Raw genomic sequence first — 20322 nt, 5'->3', positions numbered from 1 at the left:
AGGATACGAAATGCTTAGAAATATCTGTCGATATCAATATTTTGGCGACTATAGTATTGAGATTTTGACGTTTTTGTTGTTGACGCCGAGATTTTCTTGCTCCTAAACTCGGTCATGAACATCCATAAATAAATTCATTTCTACAAGTTCTTCAATACCGTTATCCTTCTAAAGCCATTTCTATTCGTGTTTCTTTAAAAAAAAAAAAAAATGAAGAAATATATTTAAATTTTTGAAAATACGTAAATTCGTAATATTTTGAAATTTATAGATAGCATATAAACTAAACACGTAACTTAGGTGTAAAATGTGAATATATTAAAATTTATGGACCAAAAACAAAATTAAAACTAATACTCGAGATAAGAATATGTTTTTTTTAATAACTTTTAAGTTTATTCCTTAAAATTTCAAATTTATTATATTTAAGTTATTTTTAAAATGTCTGATTTTAATCTCTAAACTTTAAAATAATAACTATTTTGATCCTTATTTAATAATATAGTTTTGAGTATATATACCGACCCGTTAATATGAGTATAATTTCAAACCATATAAGTTAGAGTCAAGCGTTAAATAAGTGAATTAAATGAATTAATTTCTTTAAAATGTTACGAGACTAAATATATGGTATTTGGAATATTTTGTAAAAAAAATGCTTTTAATAAAAAATTCTCAAAATATGTGATAAAAAATAAATTTATAATTGAATTTACTTTTAATATAGTGCAACAAAAAATTTGTTAGTTAAAATACGCTATGATATAATTACATTTTTATTGAAAATATATTATTTTCCTCGTAAAGAACAAAAAAGCCTAATTTGAAAAATAAATAAATAGAAAATAAATAAAAGAAACCCAAATCCCGCGCTGATAAACCCTATAAACCCAAAGCCCTCAACTGCTTCAATTTTGCAGGGAGACATCGAACTCAAACGTGCCTTCGTCCCGTTCCTGAATTTCGCAGTTGCTTGAAATTTAGTCACCCATGGCTATGGAGATGGATGTAGAGCACAAGGAAGCTATCAGCAATGTCATGATCCTCTTGACGGACCCCGAAGGCACGCCTTTGGGAGCTCCCATTGATCTTCCCCACAATGCAGGGCTTCAGCAGCTTCAGCAAATGGTCAATAAGCTTCTCAACAATGTAAGTTTCGGCAAAAGCTACCTTTTACTGTTTCCTCTTCCCACGATGCTTGTCAACAATTAAGTTTCGGGGAAAAGTGATTTGTTAATTCTCGATCAATATGCAACTTTGACCCTTGATATAAAGTAGCTGTATTCATAAGAACTTTGATTATCGAGCGATATTTTTTTGGGAATGTTTTAAATTAGGTTGGCCGGTTATTCGCGGGAGAGTGAACACTCTCGTAGACTTGTGAGAAAGTTCCTTTTGTTGGTTGGCCTGCTTTGTTGCATTCTTGTCGAAGATGAAGGAGACATGGATCATATGTTGGGGAGTTGTGGTTTTGTGTGGTTTGTTTGAGATTATTTCTTTTGGTAGATTGGTTATTAGTGCGTTCGGCAAAGATTATGTAGGGAGATGATCAAGGAGTAAGGCAACGTTGGGAAGGGAAGAAAGGAGATGTACAAATGGTTTTCTAGAAAGCAAGCGAGCTTTCATTGAGAAAAATGAAAGAACTAGAGCATACAAGAAATAAGCCCAACACAACAAAGAGTTTAAGAACTAACTATAGGAACGGACTTCAATTCAACAAAATCAAACTAAGATCATGATTACAAAAGGTCCAGTAACCCAAAGCCCGTTGAGGATTGTTGGGAGAAAGTCCCACATTGACTAATTTAGTGGAAGACCATGGATTTTTAAGTGAGGAATACTATCTCCATTGATGTCAGGCCTTTTAGGAAAATCCAAAGCAAAGCCATGAGAGTTTATGCTCAAAGTGGACAATATCATACAATTGTGGAGAGTCGTGATTCCTAACAAAGTCCCCATACAAATGTTGAAGGTGGGTAAAGTGACATGCATGAGAAGGCAATGTTCTTCATACTGAAAGGATACATGTGTAGTTTCCTATTTGATTAGATGAGAAAAGTCTATATAACGCGAGTGCATATATGTATATACAGAAAGGCAGGTTCTTATGTAACTTAGAATAACAATATTACATCCATTGTAGTAAATCACTACATGACGTGATAAAGAACTTTGAAACAAGAAAATGAACACCGAAGGAGAAGGAAAGTTATAGTTTCTTTATTTCTACATTAATAATCTATTGTTCTTTTACGTCAAGATGGAGAAACCTTACCCACAACTTTATCAAGCAACTGGAAGTAAGCATTCGACCACGATCTTTTAGCTGCAAAAATGCAGAAAGGAACTAGAATCCCAGCTGCAAATCCAACCCCAAGACTCAGGTAAAACCATTGACCAATGACTTCATTGTTTTCTTCGTCTTCGTCTTCATCTTCATCTCTCCCTCCATCTGTACTTTTAGTGTCTTGACATGTTACAGAAAGGGGTTCACCACAGAGACCAGGATTTCCAGCAAAAGATGAAGCAGAAAAGGTTTGAAACTGATATCCAACAGGAATCTTTCCTGTCAAGTTATTGTTCGAGAGATTCAAATCACTCAACCATATTAATTTAGTCAAGCTAGGAGGAATGGGACCTGAGAACCTGTTGTTTGAGAGATCAAGATATGATAATTCTATCAGGTTTGAAATGTTCTCTGGAATCTGGCCACTGATATGATTTTGAGACAAGTTCAAGGCAATAAGCCCGGCTAACTCAGTTATATCTTGAGGTAAAACTCCATACAGTTCGTTCCCAGAGAGATCAATGCTTATTACAAGGGAAAGGGTCTTAGTGTACCTCAATAAGTTGCCTTTTGTGTTCAAGATGTAGTTTTCTTCGTAGTAAATGCTCCTGTATTTCCCGTAAAGTAGATATTGGTTTGTTGTCTGGCGTTGAAACATAGCTTTGAGACTGCTGAAACCAATTGAAATGGAACCATTCAACTTGTTTTGTGCCAGGTCCAAGACTTGCAACGAGCCAAGATTTGTGAGTGCAGGAATCGCTCCGGAAAATGCATTTGACCTCAAGGTGAGGATTCTCAGATTTGGAAAACTAGTTCCAATCCAAGGAGGAATACTACCGACAAGACCATTATTCCCAAGATTCAGTGTTTCCAGATTGGAGAGATTTTGGAAAGATGGTGGGAGCTTTCCAGTGAGCCTGTTTTCACTTAAATGTAGAGTCTGAAGCTGATTTAACTGACCCAAAGAGTCTGGAATTGGACCTACTAAATAGTTGTTCGCGAGGTCGATTGCCTTCAACAACGAACAATTCCCAATAGTTGAAGGAATTTTACCAGTCAAGTTATTCCCTGATAGATTAATGACCTGAAGAATCTGCATTTCCCCTACAGTATCTGGAATTTCACCTGTTATTTGATTATTAGCCAGAGACAGAAAGACCAGGTTCGGCATTGCCTCACCTATATTCTTTGGTATTGAACCCGAGAATATGTTATTTGAAAGTTCGAGTGAAACAATCTCAAAGCTTGGAAGAGGAATCGGTCCTTCAAAGAGATTGGAGCTGAAATCAACATCTGCAAAGGGAGCTATTTTCAGCGGGTTCGGTAGTCGTCCCTCTAACCGGTTGTAAGAAACGTTTAAAAGAGCTAGATTTGCTGAGATTTTCCAAAACCAGTTGGGAATGGGACCTGAGATGCTGGCATTTGAGAAATCCATGAACAGCACCGCATTTTGTGATTTGAGCCAAACTGGAAATGGAGAACCCAAGTAACACGAACCCATGTCAAGATTTCTGACTTGGAATGGAGGAACCCAATTGGAACTAACATTCAATCTCAAAGAATTCGAAGATAAATGTAAGATTTTCAGTTTGTTTAGCTTTGAAAAATGTGCTTCTGAGACTGTCCCTGTGAATTGATTGCTAGAAACATCTAAAAGAGACAGCTCAGAAAGCTGCCCTATACTCTCAGGGAGAGTCCCATTCAGCTTATTTCCTTGCAGCCCCAATGAAGACAACTTTTCAAGTGATCTGAAATCAACAATGGGACCTTGAAGTGAGTTATAACCCAAACTTAGTTCATTAAGATTTTCAAGTTGGCCTAACCACTCCGGCAATTCACCCACCAATTTGTTGTTGGACAGATCTAGATGCTCCAGGCTAAAGAGTGGACGAGCTGGATTGCAGTTTTCAGTTCCTTCAAGAAATTCAGGTAACGTCCCGTTCAAATTATTACCCGATAATCGGAAAAAGTTCAGGTTGCAAAGCCTTCCGATGGTGCTCGGAATCCCTCCTTCGACGTTATTCCCTAAAAGATCAAAATAAGCAAGAGAACTCACATTTCCAATGGAGGATGGAAGCTTTCCATGAATCTTATTCTCAGCTAGTATAAGAACTTCCACCCTACTCCATCCTCTTTGAAATAACTGAGAGCAGCTCGCTGAGAGATTTCCATTCCCAGAAAGATCCAACGAGCGTAAACTGGGTAGATCACCGAGGCCGAGGGGAATTCTACCGTACAAATTACAATCACTCATACTGAGTGATGTCAGGCTACTAACATTCATAAGCCAAGTGGGTATCTGAGAATTGATATTGTTTCCAGTTAAATCAACAACAGAGAGAGAAGTGAAGTTGACTGTCAAGGGAGATGAAATGGCTCCAGATAAGCCACAATCACTCATATGCAACTCAGTTAAGAATTTAAGCCTGCTCAATATCTTAAACCAGTCTGGTTTCACTGGGGAAAGATCCATGCTATCCATTGCAAGATACTTCAAGGACACAAGCCCAGCTACCCATTCAAGATTATCAAGAACTAAACCCAAATTCTCCATATCAAGATATTGCAAGCTAGAAATGTTACCCAAACTGGGAGGCAGTAAACCACCAAAGCCAGCATTTGATAGGTTCAAATACTGCAACTTCTTCAAAGAGCCGAAGAATTCAGGAACTGGAATATCATTGAATGTGTTAAAACTCAAATCCAAATATCTCAAAGACCTTAGTTTTGTGAGCGATGGACTTATCTCTCCACTAAGATTCCAGAATCCTTGCTCCCCTAAGGGATGTGGGTTATGAAGATCAATCACAGTAACAGCTCCAGTTCCATTGTTACACCCCACCCCTCTCCATTGGCAACAGTCCATCCCTTTCCATGACACGAGTCGATTCTCAGGATCGTTGAGGCCACTTTTTAAGGCAATCAAAGCTTCTCGATCGGAATCAAAACACCCTAGAGACTTTACATGAACATTACAGAAAAGAACTAGAATAGCTAATTGAAGAACTGGGCTCGTCGACATTGACACAACTTTCTCTCTGTTGCGAGGCCGAAGGAGATATTGAACGTGCTTCCCCACACGGTAATTTTAATATGATCTCTTCTCTTTGCAACCAATTTGGCTAAGATTGTTCTTGATTATCAGAATTCCATTTGTGTTCTTTGTCTGTGATTTAATTCTTTATGTAAGGTCAAATCTATGTAGAAGTTTTAGAATATAGAATGAGACAAACATATTTTAATAAAAATTGTGGAACAAGAAAGCTTAGGTTTTGAAGTTACTCAAACTGTTCGACTCATTTAAAATGAGTCAACGATTGATCGTATTCAGGCATGACTATGGGCACTTGCTCGTTGATAGAACATTTTCCTGTAAATTTTGACTTTCATGAATAAGACAGACAAGGGAGGAAGACAACAGGCGTAGTTTAAGAAACTATATTTTTAATTTATCTATTTTATTATGGATTGACCAAGCTGTCGAAGATGATATTGTTTTTAATTTTTTTTAATATCTTCTCTCTTATCTCAAAATTTATATTTATTATTCAAATTTTGGAGTTATATTTTATTTCTCTATTGAGTTTTAAATCCTATTAGTTTGAATATAGTTGATGAATAACTGTTGAGGGTGTTAATTAATGTTATTTTTTTAATTTTTTTTTAGTATTTCGCGGTAAAACCAGTTGGCTCTAAAATCAGACATAAACGTCGATTTCAAGTGCGAAGATGTGAATGGAGATCAATCAAAATATCTCCATTCCCCACTTGTTGAGCTTCCAAATAAATATCCTGCCCCCCATTTCTCTTTCTCCATCACTCCAATGGCGTTTTCCGCGATCTCCCCGCTGCCATTAGCCGTCTCCTTAGGGTTCCACCGCCTTCATTGTCCAACCACGGTGGGTCGTCGCTTTTCCTACCCTTGTGCTTCTTTGAGCTCTTCGTCTTCCGAATCTAAATCAGCGAAAGCATCATCGCCCAGTGATGGCGTTAGTTCCTCCAATGGAACTTCAACGCCCTTGGTCGAACCCTCCAGAGCTGCGGACTCGAATTTCAGTTACGCGTATGCTAACCCTAGTGGTGGTGGTGGTGGTGGTGGTGGTGGTGCGTTTCATCCGATTATTAGGTTTATGGGATCCGCTGAATCCTCAATTGAGAGGGTACTTGCTTCTCTCTCTCTCTCTCTCTTTCTCTCTCTTTTTTTCAATTGGATTTTCATGTTCTTCCCCTGTCGAAGCTGAAAGTTTGTGCTGGCTATGAATTAAATACATAAACACTTTGAATCTGAACTCGTACACTGATTAATAGTTGAGAGTTCGGCCGTGGAGTAGATGCATATGAAAATTTTATGTTGTCACATTTCAAGCACTGTAGAAGTTGGATGGGCTGGTGCCAGAAAGGATACCCATTTAGGATTATTTCAGATGTTATTTTTAATTTTTAAAAAATCTCGAATTTCAGTTCTTTAATGGGTTAATGACTGTGCCTGTCTCACCTGATGTTAAGCAGGTTATTTTTGACTTCCGTTTCTTGGCACTGCTTGCTGTTGGAGGTTCACTGGCCGGTTCACTCTTGTGCTTTCTCAATGTACGTTCTCCAGCTCTCTTTTATATCTAATTTTCGCTTGAAATCACTATAAAAGCTGTTGGATGCTATACGAAAGTAAAAATTGCTTCTCTATGCAGTTGAATTCCTTTTGCATGATGTTTGGATATATTTTGAAGATAAATTGCAATGACCCGGCTTCTTAAACAATTGTCTAGGGTTGTTACTTCATGCATGCTAAAGTAAAAGATCCAAAAACTTTGAAAAACCATTACTAATAGGATTGATAGATAAGATAGCTTTATTTACTAAGAATCTTGAGTTTTCTTTTTGGAGATCCCATTGAAAACACATAAATAACCACTTAAAAACATCTTAAGAGGAAGTAAATTAATTTTTAAAAAGGATCTACAACATGATTACACCAAGGCTTGCTATTAAAGGTGACATAATGTGGAAATTTATGCTAACACGGACTTGATGGCTCAATCAATATACGACCCATCACTTGCCTCATACGTCCTTGTCGGTAACTGAAACAAAAAGTGTTGGAAAAGGTTAAATATTAAAAGTACTCCATAAGTAATCCCTCCAATGGAGTTGCATGCACACAACATGAACATGCAACATGCACCTATAGGAGCGAGATTATTACTGCCCGAACATGTCATTTTCTATGGCGATTGTGGATCAATATTTTGTCTAAGATAATCTCGGTTTCTGTCTGGAAGATTCTATGTTTTTGTGTACGGTTCTAAAATTATACGTGTAGTTTGACTACTCTCAGTTTGTCTGAAGGGCTGCGTTTATATTTGTGATGCATATAAAGTTTACTGGTCAAGCTGTGTCAAAGGTATCCATACTGGACAAATGGTTCTGCGACTAGTTGAAGCTATCGGTAGGATCCTCGGATACTCCCTACTATATCTCTTATTTATGCTGGAAGTATAGAGCTGATAACAGCATTTAAAAGCATGACTTTTTGCTTTCCCTCTTGTTTTAATTTTCATTGTCACTGTCACTTGCAAAAAATGAACCCACAGGCCATAAATACTGTGAATCTTTTCTCTCGTTCATAAACAATCATGAATTATTACCCCATGCAGATGTGTATCTTGCTGGAACCGTCATGTTAATCTTTGGGATGGGTCTATACGGTTTGTTTATCAGCAATGTGTCTCCTGATGAACTTCCTCCTGTTGATCGTGCCCTGAAAGGATCCTCACTGTTTGGAATGTTTGCCTTGAAGGTAAATTAAAGACATTATTTTTAAGAAAATCAAGAATATCCTTCAAGAAATCAAGAATGTTTGCCTTGAAGGTAATTTTGGTGGTTGTTGGTTGCAGGAGAGGCCAAAATGGATGAAAATTAGCTCTCTTGATGAGTTGAAAACAAAGGTCGGACATGTTATTGTGATGATTCTTTTAGTAAAAATGTTCGAGAGAAGCAAGATGGTAACGATAGCCACCGGTCTTGATCTACTGAGTTATTCGGTCTGCATTTTTCTGTCATCTGCTTCTTTATACATCCTCCATAATCTACACAGGCCAGAATAGGAATGCAAAGTCAAGATATGCCAGGGAAGAGCATATTATTGCCTTCATAAATCCCCTAAATGAAATTTACCATATGAGCCATATATATTTGTTTGGTTTTGGTTGCTCTTCTTTCCTGTAATGTCTGTTTAAGTGCTGAATTCATTGTTTTCTGTCAAAAAATTTCTAGTAGCAGAAAATATTGCAGTTTCCTTTAGGGATAAGTGCAGTGTGTATATTGTAGTAAAATGCTAATGTGTATATATTTTCAGAGGTATAAACAAGACTGCTTATTATACTCATGATTTAATCATTTGTTAAGTGAACTCCTTGTTGACAGCTAAACAGAAGATGTGTTTTTGTAGTTGTGTTGAATCACAAAGTGAAGTTTGTCAAAGAAACAATCTTGTGTGTAGGATACCATGGAGGTGATTTGATTCAACAAAGCCATTTTTGTTCTCTGTCTCGACGATTCCACAGCACTCACTAGTGTATGATCGGTAATAGATTATCAGTACTTGTTGCTAATGATTCATGTGAGATCTCATATCGGTTGGAGAGGAGAACTAAAGATTTCATATAAGTGTGTGGAAACTTCTTCCTAGTTGACACATTTTAAAACTTTGAGGGAAAGCTTGAAAGAGAAAGCTCAAAGAGAACACTATTTATGCGGTGGACTTGGATTAATACAAGGGGGTGGATTGTGAGATCTCACAACCCGTTGGAGAGGGAAAGGGTGTGGAAACGTCTCTAACGCATTTTAAAATCTTGAGGGAAAGCTCACAAAGGACAATATTTGCTAGTGGTGGGTATATAGACTATTACAAATGGTTTAGAGCCGGACACCGTGCATTGTACTGGGGATGACATTGGATCTTCAAGGGGGTGAATTGTGAGATCCCGTTGAAATGGTGTGCCAGTGAGGACGCTTACCCTCAGGGGTGAATTGTGAGATCTCATATCGGTTGGCTTACCCTCAAGGGGTGAATTGTGAGATCTCATATCGGTTGGAGAGGAAACAAATGTGAGATCTCATATCGGTTGGCGGTAACCCTCAAGGGGTGAATTGTGAGATCTCATATCGGTTGGAGAGGAGAACAAAACATCTCATATCGGTTGGAGAGGAGAACAAAACATCTCATATCGGTTGGCTTACCCTCAAGGGGTGAATTGGTTGGCTTACCCTCAAGGAGTGAATTGTGAGATCTCATATCGGTTGGAGAGGAGAACAAAACATCTCATATCGGTTGGCTTACCCTCAAGGGGTGAATTGTGAGGTCTCATATCGGTTGACACATTTATTAAACTTTGAGAAAAAGTCCGAAAGAAAAAACCCAGAGAAGACTATATCTGCTTGTAAATTCAATTCTCGAAAATATTTAATAAATATAAGTCGTCTTCTTGAATCATTCAAGAATGAGAAGATGCATTTAGAGTTAAATTGCTCAAAGTAATATTTCAGATGCATATGCTCGAAACCAGAGATGACACAATGAGAAGTTCGAGAATACAATTGCTCAGAAGGAGCAATGATTCCACGTTTTCATAAAAAGGACGAAAATCCCTAAACAGAAACAGAATAAAAGGTCATCAACTGGTCATTACATTTCAGTACATTCATCATTTTTTTCCCTAAAACCCAAGAGGTTAATCAAAGATCAATAAGAACTTAACACCATTAATACAGAGAGATTCAGTCAGTAAAGAAGACTATGCAGTATGCTTGTTTCTGTGATCATAATTTTCTGATATCTTCTCATTATTCATCCCAGTTTCTTCCATCATCTTCATTCCAGTGCAGCTCACATTTGGACATCATTATATTGTAGTGGATCCCTCATAGGCTGATTCAACAAACAGAAGAAATTTACAGGTTTGTTATTTGTCAAGCTGTTGAGGGAAGCTTGAAGTCGAGCATCTCCCTTATATTTAACCGAATTGAAGGTCCCATCGACGAGCATATGTGTGCGCTTTTCCAGTATACACCTTTGGCACCTGTCGGTTTATTGGTTTCTACTGATTTCTGTCGAGAGTTCAAAGAAAATGGCTTATCAAAATGAATGAGACACATTCTTAGAGACCAACAGCTATCGAGATAAGAAGGGAATGACATACTATGGCTGCGAGCAGGTTTACGAGAAGGTCTTCTTCGCTGAAGTCGGCTTTCCCAAATGGTAAGTGAACGATCCCAGTTTTATCTGCTCTGTATTCAACTTTCCCCTGCTTGAATTCTGCAATTGCCTGAAATCAAGGTTGCTAGATGGATTAAGTAAAGTCTTGTATTTCTTTTCTAATGGATGCACTGCAGATACCAAACAAAAATCATTGATACCTGAGGCAGATTGGTCGCTACGGTACCGGCTTTTGGATTCGGCATGAGCCCTCGTGGTCCTAGGAGCTTCCCAAGGCTAGCAACCTGAAACGAGCGGAGGAGACTCAACTATGAAAATCAACTACATCATCATATAGTAATGCAGGTATCGGCATTCACCGATGGTAATGCCCTTGCATATATAGACTATATCTGTTTTAGAAAATGGTTAAGAGTTTTGGCTTCAGTCATTAGAAGATAACTTTGATATACAAAATTCTGGAAATATATCGGTGACCAAAAATCGAACTATAAACCCCAGGTAGCTACTACGTTAAGTTTGTGTTCACGTCTCTAGGATCATCATTGAAGCAATCTAGTTAGAGCAATAGCAATACCTTAGGCATCATGTCTGGGGAAGCAATCAGTTTGTCAAACTCCATAAATCCTCCTTTAATCTGTTCTATTAAGTCCTCCCCACCAACCAAATCTGCTCCAGCATTTTTCGCTTCATCGAATTTCTCACCTGTATATTCAATTCAACTCATTACAATTGCGCACTAAACAGTAAATATTTTGTAATAAGTAACCTGTAGCCGTCCAAGCCCACTGCTAGCAGATATTGTCCTCTTTCGGATTTTCCTTCCGGATTTCCCCTCAAAGTTTTAAAACGTGTCTGCTAGGAGAGGTTTCCACACCCTTATAAGCAATGTTTCGTTCCCTTCTCCATCCGATGTGGGATCTCACGATCCACCCCCTTGGGGCCCAGCGTCCTCGCTGGCACACCGTCGTGTCTGGCTCTGATACCATTTGTAACAGCCCAAGCACACCTCTAGCAGATATTGTCCTATTTGGACTTTTCCTTCCGAGTTTCCCCTCAAGGTTTTTAAAACACGTCTGCTAGGGAGAAGTTTCCACACTCTTATAAGCCATGTTTCGTTCCCCTCTCCAACCGACGTGGAATCTCACATAACCACTCAAGAAAAAGGAATCAAGATGCATAAAAACTTCCAAGTCATCAACATAAAGAACGAAATAACTTTGGACGAGTTATTACAACATGTTTACACTTAGTTTGTTCTAGAAATCATAAAACTGTTTCACCAACAACTCTCAAACAAAGCCTTAGCCACAAGCAAAGACTCAACTGGGTGGATTTCGATAGAATTTTCGAACATATAGCATAAGAAACACTACTATAGCCGACTGTGCATCGATTAAAGAGAGGGCTGCTTAAATATTAAAAGTATATACCTTGAGTAAGAACAGCTACTCTTACAGTTTGCCCTGTTCCTTTAGGCAGATTTACCTACAACAAAATAACCTCATGATAAGCATATTCTTCATAACTTCCCTTAGCAATAAAGAGATCAAGATTTATAAACAAAAAAAAAAAACTCACGGTTGCTCTTAGCTGTTGATCATTGTATTTGGGATCAATGTTGAGCCGGAAATGGGCTTCTGCTGTTTCTACAAATTTTGTGCTAGCCATTTCCTTGAGAAGAGATATTGCTGTCTTGATCTCATACTCTTTTTTGTTTTCCCTTAGTTTTTGAATCTCCAAGAACCTCTTGGATCTCCTCTGACATATCACACAACAAGTTGATTTCAGACATGGAAAGACAACAAAATATGTAAACTACTTCACATTTGACATCCTATCTACCAATCAAAACACTCAGAAATCCTCCACAACCATTGTAAAACAACCTCCATTTCTAAGTTCAAAGACAAGCCCCTACAAGAACAACCCAAAAAACACAACACAATCCACAATCCAATCATAACAACCAAAATTTTACAAGATTTTGAAACATACCCTATCTCTTTTAAGAGGCAACGCGGCTTTCCCCTTCTTGGGTTTAGGCGCAGCAACGGCATCCGTTCCCCCCACGGCGACACCCTCCTCCGCCTCCGTATCCGCTTCAGCGACATTCGCTTCGGCGGCGAGAGCAGCTACGATCACATGGTGCCTCGCTCTTCTCTGGAAATTAAGACAAATCCAATCGGCCGATCTCCTTGGCCTACATAAGAAATGGCAGGAGGAGAAGGATTTGATGGTGGAAAATCGGGATTTCCCATTGAAAGAGACGATGGAGGAAGCAAGATCTTGAGGGTAAACAGAAGAAGAAGCGTAAGTGAGCATTAGGGAAGAAGGAGAAGTGGAAGTGCAGGCCGCCATTGATGGAGAGTGAAGCTGGGAGATTCTTCTTCTTCTACCTCATGCAGAGGCTTCGGATTTTGATTTGGATTTGGAAATGGGTCTCTCTATCCATGGAATGTGGAGATGATAAGAAGTGGAAATGGTCACAGCACATTTGTTTGGATCGCTACAAATTTTGTGGTCATCAATTTTCCCCTTAATAAATATTATTTATATTGTTGTCTAAATAAAATTTTATTTGAAGATAAATTTATTATCTTATTTATTTATTATATTTAATTTTTTAAATATAAAAAATAATACATATTTTTAAAAAATAGGATAATACCTAATTTTTATTTAAATATAAATTGTGGTGGAAATATAAATTTTAGTCCACATTCTAGTGGGTTCCTCTTTAAATTATTTTATTTTATTTTATTTTAGGGGAAAAAAATACAAATAGAAGTCTATTTCTCTCAATATCACTTTAATAATTTTAGTAAATAAAAATCAATTAAAAAATATATTTTAATCCATTATTGTTGGTTTATTTAGCATTGGAATTTCTTAAATTTAATAAAATGTTTATTTTGTGACAAGACAGGTGTACAACAACTAGTGGTGGATATCGAATCGAATATACACGTGTGTGGCCTAAATATCTCGAAGGTGACGTGGATTGCTGTCGTGTCGTGCCAACCTTTTTTTTTTCTTTTACATTTTTAGTAATTTTAGAATGGCCAGATTTCAAGTTTGTGGGCTAGAGATTTGGGCTTGACTTTGGGCTGGGCTTTTAGCTAGTGGCTTGGTTGGTATGTGGGCCGGCCCAATTTGAGAAAATCTTAAATTATATAAAATTAAATTATGTGACATTTTAGGATATCATTTTGCTTACATTTTATAAAATTAAATGGATTGAATATTTAAAATAAGCTTCTTTTAAACTTAGTTGGTTGTGATTCATTTGATATCCATTTTGTTCGGTCCTTGATCATCAAAGATAATACTTCTTCTTTACCGTATTTCTTTGAGTCTATATTTAGATGTCGTTATGTGAGGTCCCACGTTGTTTGGAGAGAGAAACTAAGTATTACTTATATGTAATGGAAGTGGACTAAGGTTATTACAAATGGCATAAGAACCAGACACTAGGCAATGTGCTAGTAAGAACGTTGACACTCATAAGGTGTGTATTGTGAGATATTACCTCGATTAGAGAGGAGAACTAAGCATTCTTACGAGGGTGTGGAAATAAAAATTGTGAGGCTGACGGTGATATGTAACATGCCAAAGCAGACAACCGCTTGAGCTGTTACATGTTATGAGTGTGTCGAAGGTTCGTAAAGCTAAAAGAAAATTGAATGTTGGTTCAGAATGGATTAGTATCACTTTCAAAAGCTACTTTTATTCGCGAATTAAAAAAAAAAAAAAAAAAAAAAANGATAAGCAATTATTAAAGTTTGTTGTTGTTATGGTTAGCTTCTTAATTAATTATTTAATTTTTTAGTAATAATTTTGATCATTTTAATTGCTAGTTAATACTATCTCCATTATGTGAAATTTCATAAAATTCAGTGCCCTTAATATCCACCGAATGTTTTATCGTTTATGGAGGTGAGTTGTTGAGTATTGATCTGTTTGAACTGAACACGTTGTTTGATCTTCCATTGTAAGCTTCCGATCGCAGAAAAATCTCTGTTCATATCCCGTTGATGCTTTCTTCCTCGTGACAGCTTCACAAGCTCACGCAAGATCGTTCCCACTTGGGCTGGCCCAGTTGCTCAATTTTTGTGAATTCCTAATTTAGATAACCCCATTTGACCGTTGATTCAGAATCGCAAGCCCCTCCAGATTTGATCTGCGAAGTTTGCTTCGGCAAATCGCCTTTTAAAGTTCTTCCTTCGCTGATCAATTCAATCGCGGAGTTCTGTTCTTGATCGTTTGATGCTCATTTCTGTTCATCAATTGGCAGATTATTCTCCAAACTGGAAGATCATCACCACCACCGCCATCATGAATCGGAAGCGGCGTTATCGTCGGCGATTCAGGGATTTCTCTCTGCAATCTCGATTTCCTTGAACGATTTGGGGTTTGATTCGAACAAATCCACATCCGAAATCCTCTCATTTCCATGGATCAATCGGTGTTTTCAACTGCTTCGTATTCAACACAGAGCTTTTGCCAAGTTGATCGCAGAAATTGACTATCCAGTTCGCAAACACGAGGCTTCTTCAGGGGAGGGGTTTTTTCAATACACCTTGAGATTACTTGAGCTTTTGAATTCGATTAGCTCGTGTATAGCTGATCTGAGTCAAGCTCGGTTAAGGCTTTCTCATGCGTTAAGCTTAGTGGAACCTTCTCCTTCTTCTGCAATCGATCGTTTGGAGCCTATAGGAACGAGCAGTTTCAAGAACAGCTCGATCAAAGGAGAAATCGGAGAGATTTCTGTGGAAGTCAAGAATTCAGAGAAAGAATCCGTGGTTAATCGTGCTTTGACGATTATGAAACAGATTGGTTCATGGGTTTGCGGGCTTGTTATTTCTGGATTGAGCGGAGAAGTTGAAGTATTCATGGAGATGAGAAGATCAACAGGGAAATTAGGGGTTTCTGCTTTGGATCGATTGGATTTTACTGTTCATAAAGCAATTTGTGAATCTGGCGCGAGGTTGAAGGAAGTTAAAGAGGTGAATGATGCAGTTGAGCTTCTAGCTGCTTCCATGGCGGATCGGAAAAGCAGCCGCGAAGCCGCTGAGGATTTGCAGAAGAAATTAGCGGTTCTTGAGAAGGAGACAGATGATTTCAAGAAGGAAGTTGATTCTCTCTTCTCTGATGTTTTGGAAGAGAGAACCAAACTGCTTGATTCCCTGAGACGAACATATCAATAGAGCCATGGTTGGATTGTTTCTACTTTTTTTCATGTATAAACATGTGTAAGAACTGCAAGAACACAGGATTCAATACACATTGAATAGATTGATATTCCAAATTTGATATCAAAGATTACAGATGAGCTAAGAAATAACAACCCAGAAAGAATAGCTGCTGATATTCCTTCTGTAAAGAGTTTGCTTGCATAGTTCTTAAGAAATGTATTCGAAAATCTAATGAAACTAGCTACAAGTACAACAATGTCATTTTCCATTGACTAATCTCCTAACTGGGGATTTCTAATTCTCTCTGTTTCAATGGTTTTAGAGGTCACCTAATGAATATTTGCAGTTTCTGAAGGTGGAGATCGGGCTGATTATTCCGGTTCGGTTTGTCGTCCCAGCGTCGGTGCAGTCACCTAATTAATCAGAATGCAGATATCTAATTAATCAGAATGAATGATGAGAGGTATCAGAGTAGGCCCATTTGACTCCCTGAATCATTTGAATGAGTATCTCTTTCAGCCTCCTTTCTCTTGCAATAGACATGTGATGGTAGCCTGGCCAACAGGGAGGGTAAGTTTAGAAACATAAGCGATAATATATAGAACAATGGAAGATCACGAACGCAGAGTTCGTGTCGTTTCCTGCTAAGAACAGAGAGAATTTCGACTGATGTTCGTATGCTTACGATGTTTATAAGAATTTCATATCTCAGTTAAAAAGCAAGCCATTATTACCCCAAGTGCAAGGTGGTGTCGGAATCTCCTCTTTCTATTTCGGAGTTGCAGGCGACATCGGGGATTCTAATGCCTACCTTCTTCTTCTCTAGGGAGCAGTATTCAAGATAAGCAGGAAGCGGACAGTCGACTGGAGGAAACAGACATCGAAGCTCGCTGACCTACAATGAATTGTAAGTTCAAAATCATAAGAACTCATATCTTGGATATTTTTAAGTTTATATCAATGATAACTCGCCTGTCTCCGCAGAGTTTCGTTTTCTAGCATTGCTCGTTGTTCCTGAAACAAAAATATGAACTTGAATTATCATGTTTTAAGGTGTTATCACGAATCAAAACGACAAACTACGTTCAAAAACATTTGTCATCTCTATGGCTTAATATGTTATCGATCGAAGATCGAAGTTCTGTCTCTGAGGTTCCATTTTTCAGGGACGAACCTATTCCGAACTTGCTTAAACATGAAGAATTTAAGGCCATCCCTTGTATAATAAAGGCACAAAGTATATTAAGTCACCTGTACCCTTGATTGCTCTAGTTGTTCCATCAGTAACTGTTCCTAAAGAAATAGAAGGATTATCAGAGCTTGAAAGCTGAATTATGTTTTAAAAACTTCATGTTTCAGAGAATCACTAAGCCCAAACCTTCTTCTCTTTCACCAGTAAGAGCCCTTCATTTAGTTGTTGCTCTAGGTTTTGCAATTCCTTGAAGCCCAAGCCAGTTAGATCCTTTCCCAGTAGCTGCCTACGAAGCCAAACGACAAAATCTACGTATAAAAATATGTATCTTAGCTTTAGAAATCACGGGTCGAGAGAAGATAGATCGTATACAATTGTTTCATTTGCAGAGTCGTTATTTCATCTCTTAGATTGTCTACCTCCTCATGCTCTTGCTTCTGGAGATGAAGATACTGTTAGGAGAAACATGCAATGTATTGCCCGACAACATTCGAAAAAATGAACAACCAGGCAGTTTGAACTCAAAATCGTCACTCCGTACCTCAGCCTTGTGTCCGTCTATCGGAGTCTCTGAAGATTCTATACATCTGTTGTATCTTGAAAGAGTATGTTTCATGCTGCCCAAAGAATGATAAAATAGATTGGATTAGGCTTCATCATATTGGAGGTTCTTTATCTTACTTCTCCCTGTTCAAACTTATAATAATGAGAGCGAAAACGACGATTTACAGTCAGAACTTGTCATTTCACGTCTTAGTTTATCTCCAAAAAAACACCTCAATTAGGTTTAGTTACTTCGAAAAGAAACATAAGGGCGAGGATGCTGGGCCCTGAAGGGGGTGGATTGTGAGATCCCACATAGGTTGGGTAGGAAAACGAAATATTCTTTATAAGGGTGTGGAAACCTCTTCCTAGCAGACATGTTTTAAAAACCTCGAGGGGAAACCCATAAGGGAAAGCACAAAGAGAGCAATATCTGTTAGCGGTGAGTTTGAGCTCTAACAAATGGTATCAGAGCCAGACACCGGATGGTGTGCCAGCGGGGGCGCTAGGCCCCCATGCAAGTAGATTGTGAGATCCCACATCAGTTGTAGAGGAGAACGAAGTATTCCTTATAAGGGTGTGGAAACCTCTCCCTAGTAGACGCGTTTTAAAACCTTAAGGGAAAACCCAGAAGGAAAGCCTAAAGAGGACAATATCAACTAACAGTGAACATACATCAGCGACACGATGATTTTGAAGACATACATGATAAACTTCACCGGCCGACGAGTAATATTGTTGGTTGACTCATAAACACCAAAAAAGAACATGAACAAAACAGAGTTGAGCACCAAAAAAGAACAAAAAAGAACAGAGGACAAGAGGAAGATCAAGAAGCCAAGTCAATTCAAAAAATTTACAACAAGTCAGCAGATTCAGACCAAGTTCATTCAAACCAGACCATGAAAACCACATCTAGTCCTTGCCCCAAAAGACATGTCTAACAATCAAAACATCCTTCAAACAAGCCTTCCAAGTGTATGCATGATCAAATATTTTAAGACATAAGCCTATAGAATCTTCAAAAACTACGATTCAACGAAAAACTCGAAGCATTTAGAAGCGGGAATTATGATTCAAAACAGTATCAGACAAGCATAAGAGACAGACATGTCCGACAAGGTGAAGAAAGAACATTAAAATGAAGATTGTAAACGAGTCAAGAACAGTACAAACACCCAAAAAAGGCCCCCTCAAGATCATAACTATCCAAAACATGAACAAAAAACTTAGCAATGAAGAAGAGTATAAACAAGGCTTCTAAAAGAACATGCAATGCACAAACAAAAACACCAAAATCCCACAAGATTCAGCTCAAGTTCTCTAATAATCTCAAGAACATAGACAACCATTCAACATGCAAAGCAAAGCAATATGCAAAACAAGAAGAAGAAGTATTAGAGAGTGAAGAAGAACACAAACCCAGAGCTGGAAAACTCAAAAAGCTTGCCAGTATTAGAGAAGATAATAACAGCAACTTCAGCATCACAAAGAATAGCAAGCTCCTGAGCCTTCTTAAGCAACCCAGCTCGTCGCTTTGAGAATGTAACTTGCCTGCTATTAGCATTCTCAATCCGTTTGATTTCAATCTTCCCTCGACCCATTTGAAAATACCCCAAATCCGAGACACCCAGATGATCAAAACCCCCAAAATTGCAAGTTCGAGTCGAAATCCCTCAAAATCCCTCAAAATCCCCCAAGAAACGAAAAACCCTTCTCGTAATCTCGTGATTTTGTAAACAGAGAGAACCCCTTTTGTTTCCCCCTTTTACAGGTTCAATATTTGCCCATTTTGGGGCCTGTGATAAACTTGGGAAAGAGGGTAAAAGATTACCAAATTTAGAGAAGAGAAGATAAAGGAGCGTGAGAGAGCGTTTTACCCCAAATGGCAGAAGGGGCTGGAAACGGCAACCTTGCATGGCTCTGTATACTATATAGAGTTATGCATGACTCCTTTTGCCACATTTAGAGTGTTTTCGGTGTTTATAGGTCTCTTTTAAAGGGACCCACCCTTCTCTTTCTTCTTTCTCTCTCCTTCTTTTTACATTTTTTATCCCTTTGATTCAAATCTTCTCCTCTCTTCTCTCTTTTTCTTGTTTTTCTTCATCATCAGTCCTCTGTTCTTTTGGCATCTCAGATACGACAGCTCCTCTTCTTCCTCTCTCTCTCCTCTTTCCACTGATTACTTCAATGCTCTATATGGCAATTTAATGGTCTCTCCATTTAGTATACCTCTTGCCAAATATAGCCCTGCCTGGCTGCTGCCTATTCCACATATTTCCCTGGTTTCTGGTTTTGGATTTTCTCCCGTACCTAACATAGTTCAATAGATAAGATACCCATTACCCCGAGCATATCATACTAATTCCTTATTTTCTTAAACCTTAATCGACCCCCGTTCTTCAAATGACGCCGACATGATATACAATAAATAGAAATGATATCTACACGAGTATCTGAGTTTTTTACCAAAAATAATGTTGTGGGTCCAACCCTAAAGATTCGCTAACTCAACTACCGTAAAATATACACTCTCCACCAATACGTTAGAGGTTCTCCCTCCCGTATTGTTGACCGAAAAAAACATGGAGACTGAACCTACGAATCGGATAATAGACGTTTTATTTTCTTAACTATGATCGGGTGTGGTGTCGTTTTTATGGTAGGTTATTAATTCAACGTATGATTTACTTATTATTCTCCCTTTACGTTAACCAATTCGGGTATACTATGTTAATTGCAATTTGACGATTGGTTGCTTTTTTTTAATTTATGAAAAAAAATGTTAGTGGTGCACCGTAAATAATTTTTTAAAATATTTTTCATCCTTATCCATTATATGCATTTTTGGTTCATTACATCACAGGAGACGAACAAATCTTAAATTTAT

At 38.0% G+C, this 20322-nt stretch overlaps 4 protein-coding genes across 9 annotated transcripts; 1 reads left to right on the top strand and 3 right to left on the bottom strand.

Annotated features, from left to right (window-relative positions):
* Nucleotides 1-2255: 2255 nt before the first annotated feature.
* On the bottom strand, nucleotides 2256-5347 carry LOC111788503 (LRR receptor-like serine/threonine-protein kinase GSO1). The gene has a single exon (XM_023668839.1). The coding sequence runs from the start codon at nucleotides 5307-5309 to the stop codon at nucleotides 2256-2258; it is 3054 nt and encodes a 1017-aa protein (XP_023524607.1). The 5' UTR covers nucleotides 5310-5347.
* Nucleotides 5242-8688, top strand: LOC111788737. Its single transcript, XM_023669202.1, has 6 exons — nucleotides 5242-5369; nucleotides 5955-6447; nucleotides 6797-6874; nucleotides 7631-7730; nucleotides 7939-8081; nucleotides 8179-8688. Exons 2-6 carry the CDS (start codon nucleotides 6112-6114, stop codon nucleotides 8386-8388), a joined length of 867 nt encoding a protein of 288 aa, XP_023524970.1. The 5' UTR covers nucleotides 5242-5369; nucleotides 5955-6111; the 3' UTR covers nucleotides 8389-8688.
* A 1164-nt stretch (nucleotides 8689-9852) lies between these two features.
* On the bottom strand, nucleotides 9853-13014 carry LOC111789032 (50S ribosomal protein L1, chloroplastic-like). Its single transcript, XM_023669647.1, has 7 exons — nucleotides 12498-13014; nucleotides 12081-12260; nucleotides 11933-11987; nucleotides 11077-11204; nucleotides 10700-10783; nucleotides 10483-10608; nucleotides 9853-10390 (listed from the first exon to the last, which is right to left on the bottom strand). Exons 1-7 carry the CDS (start codon nucleotides 12858-12860, stop codon nucleotides 10253-10255), a joined length of 1074 nt encoding a protein of 357 aa, XP_023525415.1. The 5' UTR covers nucleotides 12861-13014; the 3' UTR covers nucleotides 9853-10252.
* Nucleotides 13015-15853: 2839 nt separating this feature from the next.
* LOC111787747 (agamous-like MADS-box protein AGL15) lies at nucleotides 15854-19312 on the bottom strand. Of its 6 annotated transcripts, none has more exons than XM_023667790.1 (8): nucleotides 18855-19312; nucleotides 17431-17506; nucleotides 17262-17341; nucleotides 17076-17175; nucleotides 16955-16984; nucleotides 16670-16711; nucleotides 16432-16592; nucleotides 15854-16251 (listed from the first exon to the last, which is right to left on the bottom strand). In XM_023667790.1, the coding sequence occupies exons 1-8, from the start codon at nucleotides 19034-19036 to the stop codon at nucleotides 16164-16166; spliced, it is 759 nt and encodes a 252-aa protein (XP_023523558.1). In that variant the 5' UTR covers nucleotides 19037-19312; the 3' UTR covers nucleotides 15854-16163. The 6 variants fall into 6 exon arrangements, with proteins under 6 accessions (XP_023523558.1, XP_023523556.1, XP_023523555.1 ...); XM_023667788.1 differs by having other exon boundaries at nucleotides 16955-16990; nucleotides 18855-19311; XM_023667787.1 differs by having other exon boundaries at nucleotides 16949-16984; nucleotides 18855-19311.
* Nucleotides 19313-20322: the final 1010 nt, after the last annotated feature.

This window comes from Cucurbita pepo, chromosome LG02 (assembly GCF_002806865.2).
Source record: "Cucurbita pepo subsp. pepo cultivar mu-cu-16 chromosome LG02, ASM280686v2, whole genome shotgun sequence".
In the NCBI taxonomy this organism is placed as follows: domain Eukaryota; kingdom Viridiplantae; phylum Streptophyta; class Magnoliopsida; order Cucurbitales; family Cucurbitaceae; genus Cucurbita; species Cucurbita pepo.
Note: the sequence above shows the minus strand (reverse complement) of the source record. Positions and strands in the feature narration are given on the sequence as shown.